This window comes from Cervus canadensis, chromosome 10 (assembly GCF_019320065.1).
Source record: "Cervus canadensis isolate Bull #8, Minnesota chromosome 10, ASM1932006v1, whole genome shotgun sequence".
NCBI classification, from domain to species: domain Eukaryota; kingdom Metazoa; phylum Chordata; class Mammalia; order Artiodactyla; family Cervidae; genus Cervus; species Cervus canadensis.
Window position 1 is genome coordinate 34430761 of NC_057395.1, and position 23232 is coordinate 34453992.

The 23232-nt window shown below is 41.2% G+C and overlaps 1 protein-coding gene and 1 non-coding gene across 5 annotated transcripts in view; both read left to right on the forward strand.

Annotated features, from left to right (window-relative positions):
* Positions 1–12568: 12568 nt before the first annotated feature.
* The window catches only part of CACNB2 (calcium voltage-gated channel auxiliary subunit beta 2), a 410486-nt gene continuing 399822 nt past the window's right edge, over positions 12569–23232 (forward strand). For 3 of the 4 annotated variants that reach the window (XM_043478990.1, XM_043478992.1, XM_043478996.1), the window contains exon 1: positions 12569–12821. In XM_043478990.1, the coding sequence (XP_043334925.1) occupies positions 12702–12821 (120 nt within the window). In that variant the 5' untranslated portion in view covers positions 12569–12701. The other variant, XM_043478991.1, reaches the window with a different exon arrangement.
* TRNAR-UCU lies at positions 21844–21916 on the forward strand. Its single transcript has one exon. It is a non-coding gene; the product is annotated as a tRNA-Arg (tRNA).

Below are 23232 nucleotides of genomic sequence, written 5' to 3' on the forward strand. Positions count from 1 at the left end.
ATCACTACAGACAAAGCTAATGGAGGTGATGGAATTCCATTTGAGCTATTTCAAATCCTAAAAGATGATGCTGTGGAAGTGCTTCACTCAATAGGCCAGCATTTGGAAAACTCAGCAGCAGCCACAGGACTGGAAAGGTCAGTTTTCATTCCAATCCCAAAGAAAGGCAATGCCAAAGAATGCTCAAACTACCTCAAAAGTGCACTCATCTCACACGCTAGTAAAGTAATGCTCAAAATTCTCCAAGCCAGGCTTCAGCAATACGCGAACCATGAACTTCCAGATGTTCAAGTTGGATTTAGAAAAGGCAGAGGAACCAGAGATCAAATTGCCAACATCTGCTGGATCCTCAAAAAAGCAAGAGAGTTCCAGAAAAACATCTATTTCTGCTTTAGTGACTATGTCAAAGCCTTTGACTGTGTGGATCACAACAAACTGTGGGAAACACTTCAAGAGATGATAATACCAGACTACCTGACCTGCCTCTTGAGAAACCTGTATGCAGGTCAGGAAGCAACAGTTAGAACTGGACATGGAAGAACAGACTGGTTCCAAATAGGAAAAGGAGCACATCAAGGCTGTATATTGTCACCCTGCTTATTTAACTTATATGCAAAGCACATCATGAGAAATGCTGGGCTGGATGAAGCACAAGCTGAAATCAAGATTGCTGGGAGAAATATCAATAACCTCAGATATGCAGATGACACCACCCTTATGGCAGAAAGCAAATAAAGAACTAAAGAGCCTCTTGATGAAAGTGAAAGAAGAGAGTGAAAAGTTGGATTAAAGCTCAACATTCAGAAAACTAAGATCATGGCATCCAGTCCCATCACTTCATGGCAAATAGATGGGGAAACAGTGGAAACAGTGGCTGACTTTATTTTTGGGGGCTCCAAAATCACTACAGATGGTGACTGCAGCCAGGAAATTAAAAGATGCTTACTCCTTGGAAGAAAAGTTATAACCAACCCAAACAGCATATTAAAAAGCAGAGACATTACTTTGCCAACAAAGGTCCATCTAGTCAAGGCTATGGTTTTTCCAGTAGTCATGTATGGATGTGAGAGTTGGAATATAAAGAAAGCTGAGCACCAAAGAATTGATGCTTTTGAACTGTGGTGTTGGAGAAGACTCTTGAGAGCCTTGGACTGCAAGGAGATCCAACCAGTCCATCCTAAAGGAGATCAGTCCTGAGTGTTCATTGGAAGGACTGGTGTTGAAGCTGAAACTCCAATACTTTGGCCACCTCATGCAAAGAGTTGACTCATTTGAAAAGACCCTGATGCTGTGAAAGATTGAATGTGAGAGGAGAAGGGGATGACAGAGGATGAGATGGCTGGATGACATCACTGACTCAATGGACATGAGTTTGAGTAAACTCTGGGAGTTGCTGATGGGCAGGGAGGCCTGGTGTGCTGCATTCCATGGGGTTGCAAAGAGTCGGACATGACTGAGTGACTGAACTGAATGACCTATATATGAAAAGAATCTAAAAAAGAGTGGACATATGTATAACTGATTCACGTTGCTGTGTATACCTGAAACTAACACAACATTGTAAATCAACTAGACTCCAATAATTTTTTTTTAATCAGAAAAATGGAAAATAGCAAATGTTGGTGAGAAAGTGGAGCAATTTGAACCTTTGCATGTTGCTGTTTGGAATGTAGAACAGTACAGCAACTGTGAAAACGATTTTGTGGTACCTCAAAATGTTAAACCTAGAATCACCATTTGACCTCACAACCCACTCCAAAGTATGTACCCAAAAGAATTGAAAAGAGGTAGCTTAGATGGTAAACAATTCACCTGCAATGTGACAGACCTGGGTTCAATCTTGGGTTAGGAAGATCCCCTGGAGAAGGGAATGGCAACCCACTCTAGTATTCTTGCCTGGAGAATCCCATGAACAGAGGAGTCTGGCGGGCCCCTCAGTCCATGGGTCGCAAAGAATTGAACACAACTGAGCAACTCAGCACACAGCATTCAAACAAAAACTTGCACATGACTGTTACTGCAGCACTATTCACAACAGTCAAAAAGTGAAAAAAAAAAGAATGTTACTAACGGATAATGGATAAACAAATGTGACTTATACGTGCAGTAGATTATTATTCAGCCATAAAAAGGAATGAAGTTCTCAAGCATGTTGCAACATGGATGAACCTTGAAAATATTATGCTGAGTGAAGTGTCAGACACAAAGGGATGGATATTGTATGATTCTACTAAAAGAAATGTCTAAGATAAGCAACTTCATGGAGATAGAAAGATTACAGGCTACCAGGATCTGGGAGGAAAGAGAAAGTGCAAGTTATTATTTAATGGCACAGTTTCCATTTGGAGACATGAAAATGTTTTACTACTAGGTAGAGGTGATAGTTACACAATATTGTGAATGTACTAAATGCCACTGAATTGGATACTTTCAAATGGTTAATTTTATCTTATTCGAATTTTATCTTAATAAAAAAGAGATTGCTAAAGTACCAGTTGATGTGCTAGCCTGAAATAAAACATGGAGGCTCACAAATATGTCACTAAATATCGTAGTAATTGCTGGAAAATTTTTCTTCTAAGTATGTGTTAGTGACAGAAAATAGTGTTTATTTCCGTATCCTTTTATAAAGACAAAAACCTGAAGCTAAGTGAAGACTCATCAACTAAAAGCATTAGAATGGCTGTAATTGAAAGTACAAACATAAGAGAAAAATTAAGACTCTGACAGCTCGAGTGGCATTTTACTGCAGATCTACTTGCCAATAGAAATGTGGGAACAGTTAAAAATAGACAGGATGAACAAATCATAACAAATGGTAGGGACTCATTTGTAATAAGGTTGAGGTTGAATTCTTCTTTGTTTTCACTCGTATTTCTTCTGGTCCTATTGAAATAGAGATACATATTTTGCTACATTTTACTGGTTATGAAATAAATATCTGAGCCCAGAATTGGAAGTGTGTATTGAGCTGAGATTCTGCATCACTTTTAACTTTTCTGAATCTTGGTTTTCTCAACTGTGAGATGGAAATAACAGAGACTTCCCTGGGAGTCCAGTGATTAAGACTTCACCTTCCAGTCCTGGGGTTGCAGGTTTGATCCCTAGTTGAGAAGCTAGGATCCCACATGCCTCGTAACCAAAAAACCAAAACATGAAACATTAACAACACTGAAACAAATTAAAGACTTAAAAATGGTCCACAGAAAAAAATTAAAAGATGATAATAACAATATCCTCTTCCATGCCAGTAAGAAGCATCACAATAGATCATTTATGTAAGGCAGACTGCCTGGCATAGAGTCAACAACTATTAAACATTGAAAAGAAGACCCTCTCTATCCTAGAGCCATCTCCTTGAAATTTCTGCCTAATATTTCTTCATATTTTAGGTCTCTTCCAGGGAGCAGTAGGAGGAGGAGTTACCTAAGTTTTGAAAATGGGAGTTTTTTAAGGAAAAGTACCATGGAGTTTGGGGCTTCCCTGGTGGCTCAGCAAGAAAGAATCTGCTGGCTGTGCAGGAGCCGCAGGAGAAATGGGTTAGATCCCTGGGTTGGGAAGATCCCCTGGAAGAGGGCAGGGCAACCCACTCCAGTACTCTTGTCTGGAGAATCCCATGGACAGAGGAGCCTGGCGGGCTACAGTCCACGGGGTCACAAAAGAGTCGGACATGCTGACTTAACAACTTAGCACACATGCATGTACCTTGGAGCTTTGAAACTAAACATGAACCTTTTCTATGGTTTAAGGGCTATTCCATATAAAGTTCTTCGTACACTTAGAGATTCTCATCAAGGGGCATCTCTGAATAAGCACATTCCTATTGCTGTTTCTATGAATATGACTTTCATTTAAAAAAAAATATTTATTTATTTGGCTGCACCAGGCCTTAGCTGCAGTACCTGGGACCTTCCATCTTTGCTGTGGCATGCAGGATCTTTCGTTGTGGTATGGGGTGTCTAGTTCCCTGACCAGGGATTAAACCCAGAACCCCCGCATGGCGGCTGCGAGTCTTAGCCACTGGACCACCAGGGAAGTCTCATGATTTTCTAAATGTTTAATCATCTGAAAATATACATTGAGAATCCAAAAGCTGAACTCTTACCTCATGTCCTATACAAAATTAACTCAGAATGAATCAAAGACCTAAAGGTATGGCCTAAAACTGTAAAACTCTTTGAGGAAAACAGAAGGGAAACATTTTATGCCATTTGATTTGGCAATAGGCAATTAAAAAAAAGATAAATTGGACTTCAAAATTACAAACTTTTGTGCCTCAACGGATACTGTCAACAGAATGAAAAGGCAACCCATGGGATAAGAGGAAATAATTGCACATCATACATCTGGTAAGGGATTAAGATCTAGAATACATATATATAAGGAACTCCTATAGCTCACAAGAAAGAAACAAAAACCCATTGAAAAATAGGGAAAGGACTTGAATAAACATTTCTCCCCAGAAGATGAGACAAATGACCAGCAAGCACATGAAAAGATGCTTAGCATTACTAATCATTAGGAAAATACAAGTGAAAACCACAATGAGATATCACTTCATACCCATTGGGATGGTACTAAAAAAGAAAAAAAATAAAATAACAAGTGCTTGTGAGCATGTGGAAAAGCCGGAAGCTTTGTGTACTGTTGGTGAGTATGTAAAATGGTGCAGCCACTATGGAAACCAGTATGGAAGCTCCCCAAATAGTTAAAAATGCAATTACTGTTTGATTCAGCAATTCCATTCTATGTACATACACAAAAGGACTAAAAGCAAGGACTCAAAGAGATAGCTATATATTGATGTTCATAGCGTTATTCATAATAGTACAAGGTAAAAGCAAGTGAAGTGGCCAGTGATGGACAGATGGATAAACATAGTAGATACGAACAATGGAATATTATTCAACCTTAAAAACGAAGGAAATTCTGACATATGCAGTGACCTGGATAAGCCTTAAAAGTATTATGCTAAGTGACACAAGCCAGTCTCCAAAGGACAAATACTATAATATTCCACTAGAGGAGTCAATTCATAGAGACAGCGAGTAGAATGGTGGCTGCCAAGGAGTGGGGGAGGGGAGGACAGGGAGTTTAATGAGTATGGTGTTTCCATCTAGGAAGATGAAAGATGCTCTGGAGATGGATAATGTTGATGGGTACATAACAATATGAATGTACTTAATGCCACTGAATTGTACACTTAAAAATGATAAATTATTTGCTCTATGTTTTATCACAGTAAAAAATAAAAAAAGAAATACTGAATGTGTATGAGAAGAGGTTCATCCCAATTAAAAAAAAATGATAGCAGTAACTTGGACTATAACTTAGAGTTCAAGAATATTTGCTTTTCTTGGGAAATTCAAGCAGGCAATCCTCAGTCCTCTCAGACAGCACTATTCAACAGAGATACAGTGCAAGCCATGTATCTAATGACAGAAGAAATTCAAATTTTCTAGTAATTGTATTGGGCTTCCCTAGTGGTTCAGAAGAATCTGCCTGCAATGTGGGAAAAGTGGGTTCAATCCCTGGGTTGGGAAGATCACCTGGAGAAGGAAATGGCTACCCGCTCCAGTATTCTGGCCTGAAGAATTCCATTGACTGTATAGTCCATGAGGTCACAAAGAGTTGGACATGACTGAGCAATTTTCACTTTCACTTTACTCCAAGAGAAATAGGTGAAATTGATTTTAATAATTAATGGATGTATTTTAATACCATAACATCTATTTATTTAACATAACGTACTCAAAATAGATCATTTCAACATAGAGTCAGTGTAAAACTGTTTATGAGATATTTTAGTCTTCTGGGTGGGATACATGTGGGGTACCTCACTTTGGTTTGAAAGTGAAAGTTTCACTTTGGTTTAAAAAATGTTTAAAGGTGGCACTAGTTACATTTTAAGTACTCCCTAGACTAGGGGCTACTAAATTGGCTAGGACAACTCGGCAGCATTTTTCTTTCCTTGGTTTAATATTTATTCATTTTCGGTTGTGTTGGGTCTTAGTTGCAGCATGTGGGATCTTGGTTGGTACTTATGGGCTCTTCATTGCATTGCTCAAGCTTCTCTCTAGTCGTTGTGGAGGGAGGGGGGCTGTGACACCCCCAGTAGCTGTGGCTCACAGGAGCATAGTTGCCTCGAGGCATGTTGGATCTTAGTTCCAAGACCAGGAATCGAACCCACATCCCCTGCACTGGAAGGCAGATTCTTAACCACTGGGCCACCAGGGAAGCATTTTTTCTCCTGGAGAAATTAGTCTCTTAAGCTGAGATGAAACACCTCACAAGGTAGTCACATCTTAAATGATGCTAATGAACAACTGTGGAGGGAACTACTCAAAAACCTGCCTCAGTTTGACACCATGACAAGCTAGGAGTGTTAAAATGAGCTACTTAAATGCAGAAGTCTGGACAGTACCTGTTTCTGGACCTAAAAGAGAACCAGAGGAAGGAAAGCTTGGTTTGCTCTCTGAGATGTGTTTATTTCTGACTAGGGAGGCCAAGAGTGAGCCAGTAAAGAGTGAAAGGAGGAGAGAAATACTGGAGCAGTGATGGTGGGTGGGGGTGGGGTGTGAAAGAGCGGTGAACAAAGACGCATCTGTGTTGGGGAGAAAAATATGATTTTATCTCAGAACTTTCTTTTTTTATCCTTACATCACTCTATCCTAAGGCCAAAGGAATTTTTTTTCTCCTCAGCAGAGATGTTAGAGGTTGAAGATTATATTCCCCAAGTGCAAAAGAGTCCTTCTTCCTGTTCCCTGGTTTATGGAGCAAACCCCTAAAGATTGAATCATGTGTTATATGCCGAAAGCAAGGAATCAGAATCAAATACTGACTTCATTTACAGACATATTAATAGGAGGGTTGAACAGTCTGAAATGATCTGTGTTTAGCTGCTTCTGAACAGTTGTGTTCACATAAATTTGCCTTTAAAAATGGTTTATTAAGCTCTGATATTTATTTATTTGGCCACACCATGCAGCATGTAGGATCTTAGTTCCCCGACCAGGGGTTGAACCCACCCCCAACCCCTTGCACAGGAAGCACAGAGTCTTAACCACTGGACTACCAAGAAGTCCCTAAATCTGTGCTAATGAATCTTTAGTGAGTGTGGAGCAAGGGAAAGATGAACACGTCATACAGGGACCTACTCTAGAGCACAGGAAATGCTGCTCAATATTCTATAATAACCTAAATAGGAAAAAACAATTGAAAAAGAACAGATACTTGTATATGTAAACTGAATCACTTTGCTGCACATCTGAAACACAACATGGTTAATTATTGTTAATCAATTAATCAACATAAAATGAAAATTAAAAAAAATAAAGATGAGCAGAAGCAGCTAGGTTTGGGCAGAAGAGAAACATGGTCATTTTCTTTCAAGCTGGTAAGTGCAAACAAAACAAAACAAAACACTTTTTTCTTTTTAAAGCAAGAAAAGGAATTTCATCCCACACCAGAGTAATAAGGGTAAGCTTCCTGGAACCGAATTTTAAAAGCAACTGGTGTTAGCTAAGTGAAATAGGATGTCCTTCCAGGCAGAGGGCAGAATGATCAAGCATCAAACAGTGAGATGTGGGTAACTGCCCAGCAAACAGAAATAACTTCAAAGGTTCCATCTTGTCCATTTAAAGCATTACTCACTTATAACCTATGTTGCCTAGTCTACTGTGTATTCAGTAAGTGTAGGAGTCATACTTCATTCAATGCCAATATCTCTATTGCTCTGGATTATAGCAGACACACACATATACAATGACATAGATTAATAACATTTCTGCTATTCACATCAGGCTTATCTCTAGCAAGTAAATGAATGTAGTCATCACAGCATGCAGCAATAGAAATATGAAAATCCATTTCTCCAACTAGAAATGCAGTCTTAACCTGGGTGGCAGAGTAATTGAAGTCCACCAGGCAACTGAAAACAGGTCTTAGAGTTGGGGTTTAAAAAACTCACGTGTAATTCCTGCCACTTGTCAGCTATTCAGGCTTGGTGACGTCAGTCTTTGCTAGTTCTTCATCAAAATCCACTCTCCTAACTGGACTACAGTTCACAGCTAGACTTGTAGGTTTTTCATGGGATGGAGTTTTAGCCAATAAAATGTAAATAGGAGAGATCCAGACCACTTCCAAGGTTGGCCAATAAAAATTTGCAGGCTCCACCTGTCCACCATGTATGTTCCATGGTCACATTTTTCAAAATGGTAGATTGTTGCTCAAAAATTTGGTCCTAAATATGAGTGTGAAGCAGAGCCCCTTCTGATGGTGAACCACTTACCCCAGCATCAAAGGAATGCATTTCTTGTTCTCTAATCCACTAAATACTTAGAGCTTATTTGTTAGAGAAATTTGACCTATGCTAACTTAGGGAACAGTAATACCTGCTTCACAGATGAGATGACATATATAAATCCTTAGCACAGGGCTTGGCAATTTGTATGTAAGCCAAAGTGCCAATTGTTACAGTTATAATTTGGATGAGAATCAAATCATAAATTATAAATCAATGTGAAACTAAAAACTAGAAAGTTATACAATATTGGATATTCCAGACCTCTGTCTCTTGGGTAGTTTTAAGAACTCATGAAATCTTATTACTTCTAATGAAGCCTTTACTTTGGAAGTGAAATTAAGCTTTCCCCAACCACTTACACATCTCAGTTGTAACCTTTCACTATATGCACACACAACACACACACACACACAGACACACACACATGTACTTGCATCTTTATATGCTTTTAAATACTAATTAATGATTCAGGACATTCATTTTATACTTTTCAAAAAGCAAGTGTGTAACTTAGTGGAATGTATCATAACAATTCATATACCAGTGACTGATACAGGTATACCCTTATGAAAATACCATTAACAATGTCTGAAATCTAGAACCATAAATGAGATGGAAAATGATTTACTAAGTAAGATGAGAAATCACTCTGGTGCATATCTGTCCTAAAGAACTCTTACTCCAAGGTCTGAAATACAACCACAATTCTACAGGCAAGAGAGAAGTAAGGTAAGTATAATCACCGGTTCTTCTATTTACAAGGGGGGAAAACCCAACTCTTATAAAACTTCTGGCTTCCTTGGCCAGTGTTTCTTTTTAGCCTCTGTTCTCATCTCAGAGCATTAATAATGCCCAGAATATGCCTGTCTATTACAACGACTAATGAGCACACTGGAGTTCACATACAGCTTGAACAAATTAGTCATCTGCATTTAAATGCCTCGACTGATGATTGTACATCCATTATTACTGGGGTGCATCTGCATACCTTTTAACATTGAAAAGAACTGGGCTTTCCATATCAAATTATAGGTTTCATCTGTGGCTTTTAAGTACTGCATAAGTCAAGTTAGGTTAAAAACAAAACTGACCATAATAGAAAACATCCATGATAAATTTCCCAAGAATTTACCCCCCACCCCCATCTATTCTGACGTTATTCCCTTTTTTAGGTAGGTGCAATGTGGTGTTACTTTTTATTTGAAAACTATGACAAGTCAGGTTACAGCCTGAATGGGTATATTTATAGTGTTACTGTTCAATATAAGCTAATTAAATTACACAGGTTATAAGGAAAGAATTAATATAATTCTTTCATAAAAGTTGTGATTAGGTAAATGTCTTCATATCTTAAAATTTGCAAAGTTATATGCTATCTTTTAAAACATGTGAAGACAGATCATTCATTCATCCATTTACGCAACAGGAGTTTTCAGGTTCCAACTAAGTGCCAGACACCATGCTGGATGCAGGGGATGCTAAAATGAGTAAGACCCAATTGACCGCCCACAAGGAACTCTAACTAGTGGCAGAGACAAACAGAAAACACAGTTCTGTATCATAGATTAATGGAATGAATAAAATACACTCTATCATTTAAACATTTAATTCAAACTTGACTTGCCCTTTGGCTGTAAGCATTATTTTAAATGATTTGCAAGGTTGTTTTTCTATTTTGTGGTCTCTTTAAAAATCTGATGAAAGATAAAATTCTACTTCCCAAATGTTCATAATTAAAAGCAAATGCACAGATAATTAAGTATAAGAAATCCAACAGATATCACGGGGAAACAAGCTTCATCAAACCTGACATTCTTAAAACAATATTAGAATGCATCTGTCATTCATTCCTTCAAGTATGCATTAACTGGTTTCTAAGTGCTTACTAAGTAGATTGTAAACTACAAAATTCCTGATCTTCATTGTCCATGCTTCTAACCAAGATTCTGAGTGTGCCCAAGTGAATAAACATGGCTCCTACCCACACAGAATTTACACTCTAATCTAAAACCAGATTTAATGTTATCTGTTCTTTAACGTTCTTAAGAGGAATTTAAACACTCCATTAAGAAAATAGCAGCAGATCATGAAGCGCAAAGAGACTGTAACTCCAAAAACTTTAAATATCTCATCTTTTCACTTTTTTATGTACATACATGCATACATATACACAGCACACATGCAAAACTGCTGCCAATTGTTATAAATGAAACTTAAAAAAAAAAATCTTAGCCAAGGTTTTCAGAAGGCTGTTAGCCATGGCTGCAAAGCAGAGAGTACCACATCCCTCACTAGCTGGATACCCACCCATATCCTAACCAAGAGCTTCCTAACTCCCACTCTGTTGCTTTACAAAATGTGATTTTATTATTATTGAGAAATGTTGTTAACCAGCTTTTCACTGCTTCTGTTTAACATTGTCATGTCTCTTCCTTATTTTGGAAATATTTATTTTTCTTCCAGTTTTATAGAGATTTAATTGAATTACAACACGGCGTAAGTTTAAGGTGCACAGCATAATGATGTGACTTACATGCATTATGAAATGATTATTGTAATAAGTTTAGTGAAAATCCATCATCATATAAATACAAAAAAATTTTTAATAGAAAAATTTCCCTTGTGATGAGAACTCTTAGGATTTACTCTGTTAACAGCTCTCACATGTAATAGAGCAGTGCTCATTCTATTTCTCATCTTGTACATTACATCCCTAGTGCTTACATACCTTTTAACTGGGAGTTTGCACCTTTGACTGCCTTTAGCTAATAGTCTTCCCACCTCTGGAAACCACACATCTAACCTCTTATTCTACAAGTTTGTTTTTGAACACCCAGTAGCATTTAAATTACAGTGACAATATTAACACCAAAGATTAGAAAAATCAGTAATAACATTTTGGATATGCCCAAATCTTTAACCATACCAACACTAGTTCTTCAAGCCTGATTCAAACAATGTATGATGGAGACGGATACGTTTATCTTTGAGAACAAGGACTGTATCCCAGAATAATTTAGTGTGTGCTCAGTGGCTCAGTCTTGGGGACTCTTTGCGACCCTGTGGGCTGTAGCCCGCCAGGCTCCTCTATCCATGGGATTTCCCAGGCAAGAATACTGCAATGGGTTGCCATTTCCTCCTCCAGGGGACCCTCCCAACTCAGGGCAGCAACTAGTGCCTCCTGCATTGCAGGCGGATTCCTTTATCTCACAATAAAAAAACAAAAACAAATACAAAAAAAGGCAGCTGAATGAAGCCTATTGTAGTAAATTTCCATATGTATATTTCAGTATCCAATGTATACTTTCTGTTGTTACAAAACAACACTGGTGCTGGAAAAAACGTGTTCTATAGAGTTCCACAGTAGTAAAAGTTGTTGAGATAAGAGCTACCCTATTTGTGTGTGTGCGTGTGTATATATGTATATATACACATATACTCTTACTAGGAAGAGCTTAAAGTTATGTTGTGAAGGAAACATTCTTACTATGGCTGCTACTCTCTGATCAAGATTCAGAATCCTAAGGAAATGCTTGTTTCCCCAAAATGTGACAGGAAGACTTCTCAACTCTACCGAAAAGTCAAGAAGGGGTTTGCAAAGGTGAAGACAAACCGGAGTCGTAAAGGAAAAACCTTCGGACGTGGAATTGGTCTATTTGGACCCGGCAGCTCAGGCCAGCGGCAGATTCGGGTTGGGGACCGCAATCCTCAGGTCACACCCATCAGCCCCACGTCTGGTCCGGCTCCTGACTCCTGCCGTCGTCCAGTGATCTACACGGCCGGTGGGGATGGGAGGTCCTTGGGAGGCACTTGCTCCGCGGGGCTGCTCGAGGCCTCGAGAGATTTCAGGAGCGCAGGGTAGGCGCGGAGCCTCGCGGGTTCCCCGCAGCAGCGACCTGTTCCCACCCGCTGGGAGCGGAGGGAGTAGAACTGGGCAGCCGGGGGAAGGAAGCCCCCGGGCGCGAGGCCTCGCTTTCGCGGCTTTGAAAACTTTCCAACGCGCGTGCCACGGCGACGCGCGGCGGCTGCGCCCGGGGCCCCGGCGGCCCGCGCCTCCCGCGGGGAACTTTCGGGTGTTTCGGTGGCCTGTCACTCTCGCCGGCCGACGCGCCTCCCCCTGGGCTCGCGCGGCCGGAGCGCCCTCCCTCTCGGCGAGGACCTGCCCAGGCGCCGGCGGCTCCCGTGCCCGCTCGGCGCTCGCCCTGCCAGCGCCCCCGCCGCCCGGCTCCCCGAGCCTCGCGTTTCAACCTGGCCCGGCCGCGCCCCGCGCCCTGAGCGCCTCGAGCCCCCGGGCGGCCCCCGGAGCGGGGAGGCGGGGAACGGAGGAGGGGACCCGCCGCCGGGGGGTGTGGGGCGGGGGGGGCCTGGCTGCTGGCTCCCGGCCGACTTTTCGCCAATGGTCCAGAGCGACACGTCCAAGTCGCCTCCCACACCGGCGGCGGCGGTGGCGCAGGAGATCCAGATGGAACTGCTGGAGAACGCGGCTCCCGCGGGGGCGCTCGGAGCGGCCGCACAGGTAGCGAGAGCGCCGCGCCCTCCCCTTCCTTTGTGAGCCGCCCGGGCGCCCGGGCTCCATCCCGCCCGCCGCCTGCTCTGCTAGGATCCCTCGCCCGGCCGTCCGCCCCGGCCTGGGTCTTCCCCGCCGCCGCCGCCTCCTTCCCTCGCGCTTTGCCACCCACTTCTCCCTCTCCGGGCGCCGGCGCCCCCCGCTCCTCTTCGCCTTCCCGTCCCCCCCTCCCCACCCCGGCTCTTCTCCGGCTTCCATTTTCCTCTGCTTCCCCAAAGCCAGTGGGAAGGGGGCGGGGGAGACCTCCAGGTTCTCAGAGGCTGCCCCCCGAGGCCAGCCCTCCTCGCCCCTTCCCGGGAGAGGCGCATGGACAGCCATGAATCAGGCGGGCGGACTGGACCTGCTCAAGATCGTGAGTCGGGGGTGGGGGGTGCGGGGGGGTTCTACAACTCTGCTCCGACGCCGACCCTTTCAGACCAGCTCCGAGTCGGGGTGGGAGTAGGGGGCGTGTGATGGGGTGGGGGCGGGCAGGGGGGCGTGGGAGGGGGCGCTCTGCCCCTGCCTCCCCACAAGCAGCTGCGGCCCCCCTGGGCACCCGGGCGTTACACCTCTGGGACAGCTCGGCTCCCTTCCTGGCACTGGCCAGGTTTGCCTGGACCCCTCGCTCGCTGCAGAAGAGAGCGAGTTGGGGACGTGAAAGTTTTTCTTTTTCCCTTGGTCTTGAAATGTTAGCCGTCTCAGAGAGCTCCGAGGCCACCTTCTGATGAGTATTAGCGGTTTCTGGGGAAATTCCGGGTTGCTGCTCGTTGTGAAATAGGAGATGTCAGTTGTAGGCACTGGGCAGTGATAAGGTGGCTTTTACGTAAGGCTTTGGCAGGTACAGTTTGGATTACAGACACCTCCAGTTCTCAGCGGTAAGGAGTCTCTCAACTTTTCTCCTAGCAGGGAAATATTTTAAGACTCCTAACTGTGGGCTGCTTGGCAAAGAGGTTAGGGTTTCATTTCAAGCATCACTTTGGAGAATATCTCTGCTTAGTGATGCTGGCTTGTTGATTTCAAACCTCCACTTGTTAGATTGTAAATTGTGGGAAGATTCTGTAGTTTTATACTTATGTCAAGTTTCTAAGTACGTAATTTGTATACTTTATATTTATGTATACTGGAGAGAATGCGTTAGTCTTATTTACTGTAGTAAGGGGGGCAGGAGTGGGCCACAGTAATAAAATGTTTGGCTGCTTAATTGTTTTCATAGGTGATAGAAATTGACTGCTTTAGCTATTTTAATACTGTTAATAATGGTGGTTCCGGCGGCATGGTCATGGAGCTTTGTTGAACTTTCTTTTATCACTGGGAATTAAAAGTGCAGATTAAAACACACCATTCATTTTGATTTGAAATGCAGGAAAAAAATGTAGAAACCAATCATTTGTTTAATCAAAAATCCACGTCGATTGTAGAGGAATTCATTCTTTCTTAGAGGTAAGACAGCTAGATTTTAGTCAGCCTTGGGTTGTTAGGCTGCCAGAACTGAGTCGGGACATGTAACTAACAACCTACATTTCCATCTGGCCTCTGCCAGTGGGCCTGAATTCTTACCAACACCTGTCACGTTTGTTCTAGACTCCTGATTTTATCTAGATACTCACTAGGTTAGATGAGAGCAAGAAATGTACTCAGGGACTTCCTTTTTTGTTGTTTTTTTAGGATGAAGGTCTTAAATATTGATAGAGAAAAGGCCTTTTAGACCCTCTTTTCTCTTTGATCTCCCTTCGGGGTTGTTTTTTTGTTTTTTTTTTTTTTCCAGTTTTTATTCTTATGATAAAAATAGAGTTCCTGAATTGCTGGAGATCAAAGTTAGGGCAAAATAGAAAGCATGACTGCATTCAGATAAGAGACACTAATTTACTCAGTGATTTATGTAGTTAAACGTAAGGCAACAAGTATTTGTGATGTTGCTGCAAACATAGAAATGATTCAGAAAGGAGAAGACACACTTTCTACTTTCATAGAATGTACATTCCAGTAGCTGCAAGGGTGATGAATGGATGACTATTGTGTGGCATGGGGCTCTAAGAGAAATACCGAATCTTAGATGGTTGCTAAGGAGAAGATCACAGATACTCTATCTGGAATAATCTGTAAGGACTTCATGGAAGAGGTAGCATTTGAGAAGGGATCTGAAGTCTGGATCAGATTTCAGCAGATTTTCAGAGAGATGCTGCAGAGCTCTTCAGGGAGCTATTCTGACTGCCAAGTAACAGCAGTTACAAGTCTTATACATTTGTAATCCCTAGTTTGAAAAGCGTGGACAGGTTCAGATTGGAGCTTAGTCAAGCAGAAGTCTGACAAGGCAATTGAGGCCACATCTTGAAGGCTTTGGAACCTGAAATGTAATGAACAACAAAAAGCCTTGGAAGGGGTTAGGGAAGGAGCAGTGTAACAGCTCATGGAGAAGATTCACCTGGGAGCATGCTGGAAGGGAGTCAGGAGTCTCAGGAGTCCAGAAGTAGACCTGCTGGAGGGGAGATTGATGTAACGGTTTGGACAAGAGGTAATGAGGTCTAAACCGAAAAGAGAGAAGAGATAATAGATAGGACAGTACTATGGATGGACACAGTCCAGAGACCCAGTCCATAGGCATTACAAGTGATTGAATGAGGGAGGCGGGGAGGAATGGATAACAGAGGCAGGTAAGAGGCATAAACATTCAGCTGCATCAGCATCCTTCTCCTTGCTCCACCTTCCAAAAATGAAAGCATTTTCCCCTGAATTGTGTTCAGATCACAGCCATTATCTGAGGGAAACATTGCCTTGTTTATTTGATATCTAATAAATCATGTCATCACAGGGCTATGAAAACTTGGCAAGGCATCTCTTCCATGTCTCCAGGAAGGCTAGGCCAGCAGTAAACCACCTGGGGGAAAAAGACTGTCTCTGGAGCATCCCTCTGTTTTGTGACACTGAGTCACCGTAATTCCCCCGAGAAATGAAGCTTTCGTTTGTGACATATCTCTCTCAGCAGTCATTGGTCTGAAGGATCCTTTCTCTTTCACCTCCGGGTTATACTGCACGTTCTATATGAACAAAGCAAAAGATGGAACTCCACAGACTGCCCATTGATCTTTTTTCCTGTCAGAAATCCTGCTGAGGGAGGGGGCACCCTCCTACTCTCTAACCCTAGGATATGGTCATAAACAAAATAGATCTATTTCTTACATGAGAAGCAAGTGACAGTCTAACTGCAAATTCTTGAGAGTTCAGATTTAAGCACATCACATCCCTATTAAGGTAACCTGTTGAACAATCTCAGTGCAGACTTGGACACAGTCTGCCTCCAAAGTCAAGTTGCTGACCAAACGCTCTCCCTCCAAAACTCCAAATCTGTGCCATCTACCACAGTAGCCACTAGTCACATGTGACTTCTGAGCACTTGAAATGTGACTGGTTTGAACTGAGATGTGCTGTACGTGCAAAATAGACATTTTAAAATACATAAAAATTGCTGATTCATGTCAATGTATGACAAAACCCACTGAAAAAATAAATAAATTAAAAATATATATATAAAAAGAAAAAATAAATAAATAAAATACATAAAAATATAGATCAAATAAGTAGTGAGGTACAAATCGACTAAAAATGCAGATAACTTAAAAATACAAAATACACGTGATATATATGTATATTTAGGTATACTTAGAGGAGGAGGGCATGGCAACCCACTCCAGTATTCTTGCCTGGGAAATCCCATGGACAGAGGAGCCTGGTCTTCTACACTGCATAGTGTCACAAAGAATAAGACACAACTGAAGCGACTTAGCATGCACACACATGTATACTTATGGCTGATTCACGTATGGCAGAAACCAGCACAACATTGTAAAGCAATTATCCTCCAATTGTGTGTGTACTCAGTCACTCAGTTATGTCAGACTCTTTTGTGACTCCATGGACTGTAGCCTGCCAAGCTCCTCTGTCTGTGGAATTTTCCAGGTGGGAACACTGGAGCAAGTTGCCATTTCCTTCTCCAGGGGATCTTCCAGACCCAGGGATGGAACCCATGTCTTCTGCATTGCAGGTGGATTCTTTACCTCTGGGCCATTGGGGAAGCCATCCTCCAATTAAAAATGAATTAAAAAATAAACAAATATATACAGATGAAGAAATCTCAAGGATATTATCTCAATGAAAGTCAATTTCATTCAATTCAATAAACATTTAATAAGTAAAAAATACATAAAATACAGAGGAGACCTGTATTTTGCAGGAGACCCCTGTTTGATTCCCTGGGTCTGGAAGATCCTCTGGAGAAGGAATAGGCTACCCATTCCAGTGTTTTTGGGCTTCCCTGGTGAGTCAGCTGGTAAAGAATCCACCTGTGATGCAGGAGACCTGGGTTTGATACCTGGATTGGGAAGATCCCCTGGAGAAGGGAACAGCTACCCAGTCCAGTATTCTGGCCTGGAGAATTCCGTGGACTTTACAGTCCATGGGGTCATAAAGAGTTGGACACGATTGAGCAACCAAGCACAACATAGCACAATGTATCAAAAATATGATCACAGGGATGTGAAAGTGAAAGTTGCTTAGTCGAGTCCGACTCTTTGCTACCCAATGGACTGCAGCCCACCAGGCTCCTCTGTCCATGGGGATTCTCCAGGCAAAAATACTGGAGTGGGTTGCATTTCCTCTTCCAGGGGATCTTGAACCCAGGTCTCCCACATTGTGGGCAAATTCTTTACCATCTGGGCCACCATGGATGCTCTTTGATACATTTAGCCAGATACATTATTACAATGCACTTGGTCTGCTGCCTTTTACCATTTTAATAGAGCTACTAGAAGATTCCTATTACGTAGGTGACTTTTATTTCTATTGGACAGCATTAGTCTAAAAGCACAGCACTGGGAATTCCCCAGGGAGTTGAACAGATCTGGATGGAGGCCGGCTGGATGCAAACTCAGGGTGAAAGGAACGGAGACTAGGGTGCAGCAGAGGAGGAAATGGGTGAAGCAAGAGCAGATCTCAGCTCTTTAGGCCTCAAAGAGCTGGTAACCAGCACCTCCAATTGCACCTGGAGATGCACCAACAGTAAGCAGAGGGCCTGTTTGTTTTGCTCCTGGCAACGAAACCCGGCTGGCTCCACCCCATCAGAGTTTGCCAGATGCTTCTCCAGCACATTGTCTAATACAGCCTGGTCAAGGCAACATCCTGAATCGCGCAGCAAGGTGCTTTATCTAAAAAGAGCAGCAGCTCTTCCCCCAGGTCAGTACCACTTTCCAGAGACTTTCTGGGGTCCGAGGTTCAGTTCAGCCTTTGCAGCCTCTTCGCATAATGCACTTGGGTCCTGGGCTTCCATGTCTTGCCCCTCTAACCTTGCTTGTCTAACCTTTGCCCCCAGCCTCCATCACTTGCCTCTCTGATGGGATTTTGTTCTGGCATTGCCTGGGTGAAATTTACAAACCTGCTCATCAGGATTTCTGAGTGCATTTTAAACCTCAAAACATCACATCTGACTGTCTGAGTGACTGGAAGTTTAGTTGGTTTTGTGGTTTTATGTTCCTGTTCTTTTTTATTTTCCTTTTATGTAAAGAATTAGTTTACCTGTTGCTCTGTGTGGTTGCATTAAATTATACAGTCTGTTGCCTTGCTTCTTTTAAGAAAAGCTGAGTGTGGGATGGATTGGGAAATTGGAATTGACATCTACACACTATTGATATTATGCATAAAATAGATCATTAATGAGAACCTACTGTATAGCACAGGGACCTCTACGTCAGTGCTCTGCCGTGACCTAAATGGGAAGGAAATCCAAAAATGCGTGGACGTAAGTATACATATAGCTGATTTACTTTGCTGTACAGTAGAAACGAACACAACACTGTAAGGCAATTATACTCAAATAAAAAGAGAGAGAAGCTGAGCAAAATATGTTAATCCTGTGTGTGTAGAGAATTAGCCCTCCCAGATTTTGTGACTGTGGGGACTTGTCTCCGTCCTGCCAAGAGTTTATGGCACAACATGGACTTTCACAATGACAGGGAGTTCAGATTAATTATGACACCACTTAAGTGACTGGGGCTGTCTTAAGAGTTCTTTCCAAACACGGCTGGAGGTAAACCGTGAGGAAGACAAGCTTGGCCCTTGACCATCTCCCGCCCTGGCCTTGCCTCCTCTCCCTTCTCTACCTGAAGAGCTCTATTTATTCTGTTTCTTGATTCCTTTCTGCTTTTGTGTAAACCAATCCATATGGAGAACTTGCTCTCTTCCCTTTCCTAGGGAGGAGATATCTCACTGCCGTTTCTCCTAGTAAAGGATCTGATAGCCTCATTCACCCAAAACTGATGGTAAATGAGGATATTAACTGAGTCCTCTCTGTTGAGTTTTGGTTGCTTTTGCTTCAGACCCTAAGATGAGGGAAGTCTGCATTTGGAAGGGATAAATATCAATGAATGCTGATCAAGAGGGCTGGAAACTAATTTCAGGCATCAGTATTATGCTCACAGGGAGCAGTTCATAGGGAGGAGAACTGTTACCTTATTCATCAACCAGAGAAGCTGACATCTTCAAAACTGTTCCCAGGGGCCATCAAGCCAACTTGGTGTGCAAAACTGGGCTGAAGTCTAGTTAACTGGTGACTTCTGTAATTAACTACTGTCTACTTCCAATCATACGGAGATTAGGTTTCAATGACCTGTGGACATGTGACCATTTGCTGAGTTTAAGATTGCAATCCAATTTTAAAAATTATTTAGTATCAAAGAAAACAGTCTTTCACATGAAGATGATATTAACATAATCTTGGTGAATGGTGGATATCTTTTTAATGTCATTCATATATTTGTGGTAATTTCTTAATTTTTTTTTTCTGGTTTCTGAAATGTTACTTGTCTACTGTTTCAGGAGAGGTAATTTATTTTTTTATTTTTGTATTGGGGGTATGGTTGCTTTACAGTTTTGTGTTAGTTTCTACTGAATAGCAAAGTGAATCAACTATACATATACATAGATCACTTCCCACCTCCCCCTATCCCACCCCTCTAGGTCATCACAGAGCACTGAGCTGAGTTTCTTATGTTACACAGCAACTTCCCACTAGCTATCTATTTTACACAGGGTATTTATGGGGGTTTCCCAGGTGGCTCAGTGGTAAAGAATCACCTGCCAAGCAGGAGATGTGGTTTCCATCCCTGGGTTGGGAAGATTCCTTGGAGAAGGAAATGGCAACCCACTCCAGTGTTTTTGCGTGGGAAATCCCATGGACAGATGAGCCTGGCAGGCTACAGTCGAGACTTGCAAAAGAGTCAGACACAATTTAGTGACTAAAGCAACAACAACCTTGTACATATAGCAATCCCAATCTCCCAATTCATCCCTCCTTTGTCCCCTACCGCCATATCTCTGTTCCTGCCTGCAAATAGATTCATGTGTACCATTTTCTAGATTCTCTATATATGTTTAATATATGGTATTTGTTTTTCTCTTTCTCACATCACTCTGTATGACAGACTCTTGATCCATCCACATTCTTATAAATGACCTGATTTCATTCCTTTTTATGTCTGAATGTTCAGTTTATGTCCATTGTATATATGTGCCACATCTTCTTTATCCATTGATCTGCCCATGGACATTTAGGTTGCATCCATATTCTGGCTATTGTAAATAGTGCTGCAATGAACATTGAGGTGCATGTGTCTTTTTTAAATAATGGGTCTTTTTCAGGGTATGTTCCTAGTAATGGGACTCCTGGGTCGTATGGTAGTTCTATTTTTAATTTTTTAAGGAACCTTCATACTGTTCTCCATAGTGGCTGCATCAATATACATTGCCCCCAACAGTGTCGGAAGGTCCCCTTTTCTCCACACCCTCTCCGTTTATTGTTTGTAGACTTTTTGTTGATGGCCATTCTGACCAGTGTAGGTGATACCTTGTTGTAGTTTTGATCTGCATTTCTGTAATAATGAGTGATGTTATACACAGTTTTCTTTTTTCCTATTTACTGTGATTGACTTCACTGGTTTTATTAAGCTATGTGTGTGCTCAGTGGTGTCCGACTCTTTGTGACCCCATGGACACTAACCCGCCAGGCTCCTCTGTCCCTGGGATTTCCCAGGCAAGAATACTGAAGTGGGTTGCCATTTCCTTCTTCTTATTAAGCTAATATAACTATTAATAAGAGGCAATGAGTGGGCATTAGTGACTTCTAGACTGCAGGGACGTAGGGGTCTGCGTGTATCCTAGAGAGTGTTATGGGTTACACTTGGCACTCTTGACAGCCTGGCCGTGTTCTCTTCCTTTACATCCTGAAACTCTATTAATCATCTCATAGATTTAATAGCAGATGTTTAGATACTTAGTGTTGCTAAAAAAAATTTAGAAACTCCATTGCTCATAAAAGTAGCTGCATTTGAAGTAGCCAGTTAAGAAAACTATACTCCTTTTCCAAGTTTAGGCAGCTACATATTTGAATACTTATTCTTTCCTGTCTTTTACCATTTGGGTAAGGGTTGGCCTTCACTTTTTTTTTTTTTTTTTAATTCCTTCATCTGAAACACTCTGGTCCTCATTTTTTAGAATTTTGAATAACTTACACAGATGCCATTTTAGTAAGTTAGACCCAATTTTAAATATGCATGGAACTTAATGTAGCTTCATTTGGGAATGGTAGTATAAATTTTCACTAACCTGTTTTGAAGTATGTAAAGATGGACTATTAGCTTTGCAAAAGTTGCTTTAATTATTTTCTTCTTGATCCTGGATATTGTTGTAAGAAATAACTTGTTATTGAAGCATCACTCAATAGTTATATTTTTTTTTAAAAAAAGGAGATTATAAGAGAGAAAGTACTGCTGAAATTAGTAAACAGAAGTGTAATTAATCATATCTATTTTGACTTTTAGTAAACACATATAATGAATAAGAACTGCTTTAACACTGTTAAGCAGAAACACTTTGAATAAATCATCCCTCATACATTTAAGTGATTGAAGGAAAAGATATTTTTTCTCAATACTATCACCAGGGGACTTCCCTGGTGGTCCAGTGGTTACGACTCCACACTTCTAATGCAGAGGACATAGGTTCGATCCCTAGCCAGGGAACTAAGGTCTCACATGTCGTGTGGTGTGGCCAAAAAAATAAAAATAAAAATAAATTATCACCAGTTCGTGTGCAATTCAGTATGCCATCTTTAAGTGTATCAGCTGTGTCTTAGTACAGTTGAAACCTGTAATAATCCAATTTAGAGACATGGCATTTGTAGCTAAGTACACCTGAAATAATGTTTATGAATAGTGTCCCCAGGGGCCAGGAAAATTTAAAATGGCTTTTTAAATGTGTTTCATTTTTTTGCAGAGAACAGCAGCCTCCCCTGGGACTGGCTGTCTTAAATACTGTGTGGTTCTCACAGTGTCTGCTGGCCAGTGTCAGTAGCCATGAAAAAGCTCATACTCCAAAGCAGCTGAATAGTAAAAACATATTTATCATTAAAAATCCAAAATAAATGATAATGGTGTGACTTCAAAGAAGCTTTTTCCACCCATGTCCAAACAATGCTGTTTGGACACAGGATTATGGGATGATAGAATATTTTGTTTTTATTCTCAAAGATAATTTATACTCCAAATGAAGGTACATAGTAAATTGAACATAGACTTGCCCTCACCTTCCCTCAAGGAAATATGTTAGGCTTTAAAACTGCTTTCAAGGTAATAAGTATTTTTCCACATGGAATAATATAAAAAATTTATTTTTTTAATTTTAAGGAGACTTTCAAACTTTAACGTTTCTAGGCCTTGGAAGACACTTCTGTGCGAACCTTTCCATAATAGTTGGAAAAGGAAGAACATTGTTGAAAGAATGTTATTTTTCAACAGTTTACGGCATAATGTTTACAAAAGTAAGAAGAATATGCTGTTACGTGAAGAGAACCTTGTATTATGAAAGCCCGGCCTAGATTGTCTTTCCTTTTATGAAGTCGAGAGTTAATTAAATGCCATGGAAACACATTTGTATTATATAAATCCCTTCAGTACTTGGAAGAGAACAAACATATTTAAGGCAAATTTTTGCTTTAAAATTATACCACCCCTCTCACTGATTGCAAATTCATCTAAATTACTCATAACACAAATGTTTGTAAGAGATTTCAGCTTGCCTAAGTGCTATGTATATTATGGTTTATATTTCCATTTTAATGAAAACCATATGAATGTGTAAAATATAACAAAAGTAGCATTTTCAAAACCCGAACATGGTGATTTTCAAAAAAGCAAATTTTGTTAATTTTGATCATCCAATGAAGTCTCTGTGGGCCTTCTAAACACTTAATACATTTTAGCCCAATTTTTCTCTACCCTTGACACCCTAATGTGGGTATCACATTTTATAATATTATTTTGAGCCCTTATCATGTGCT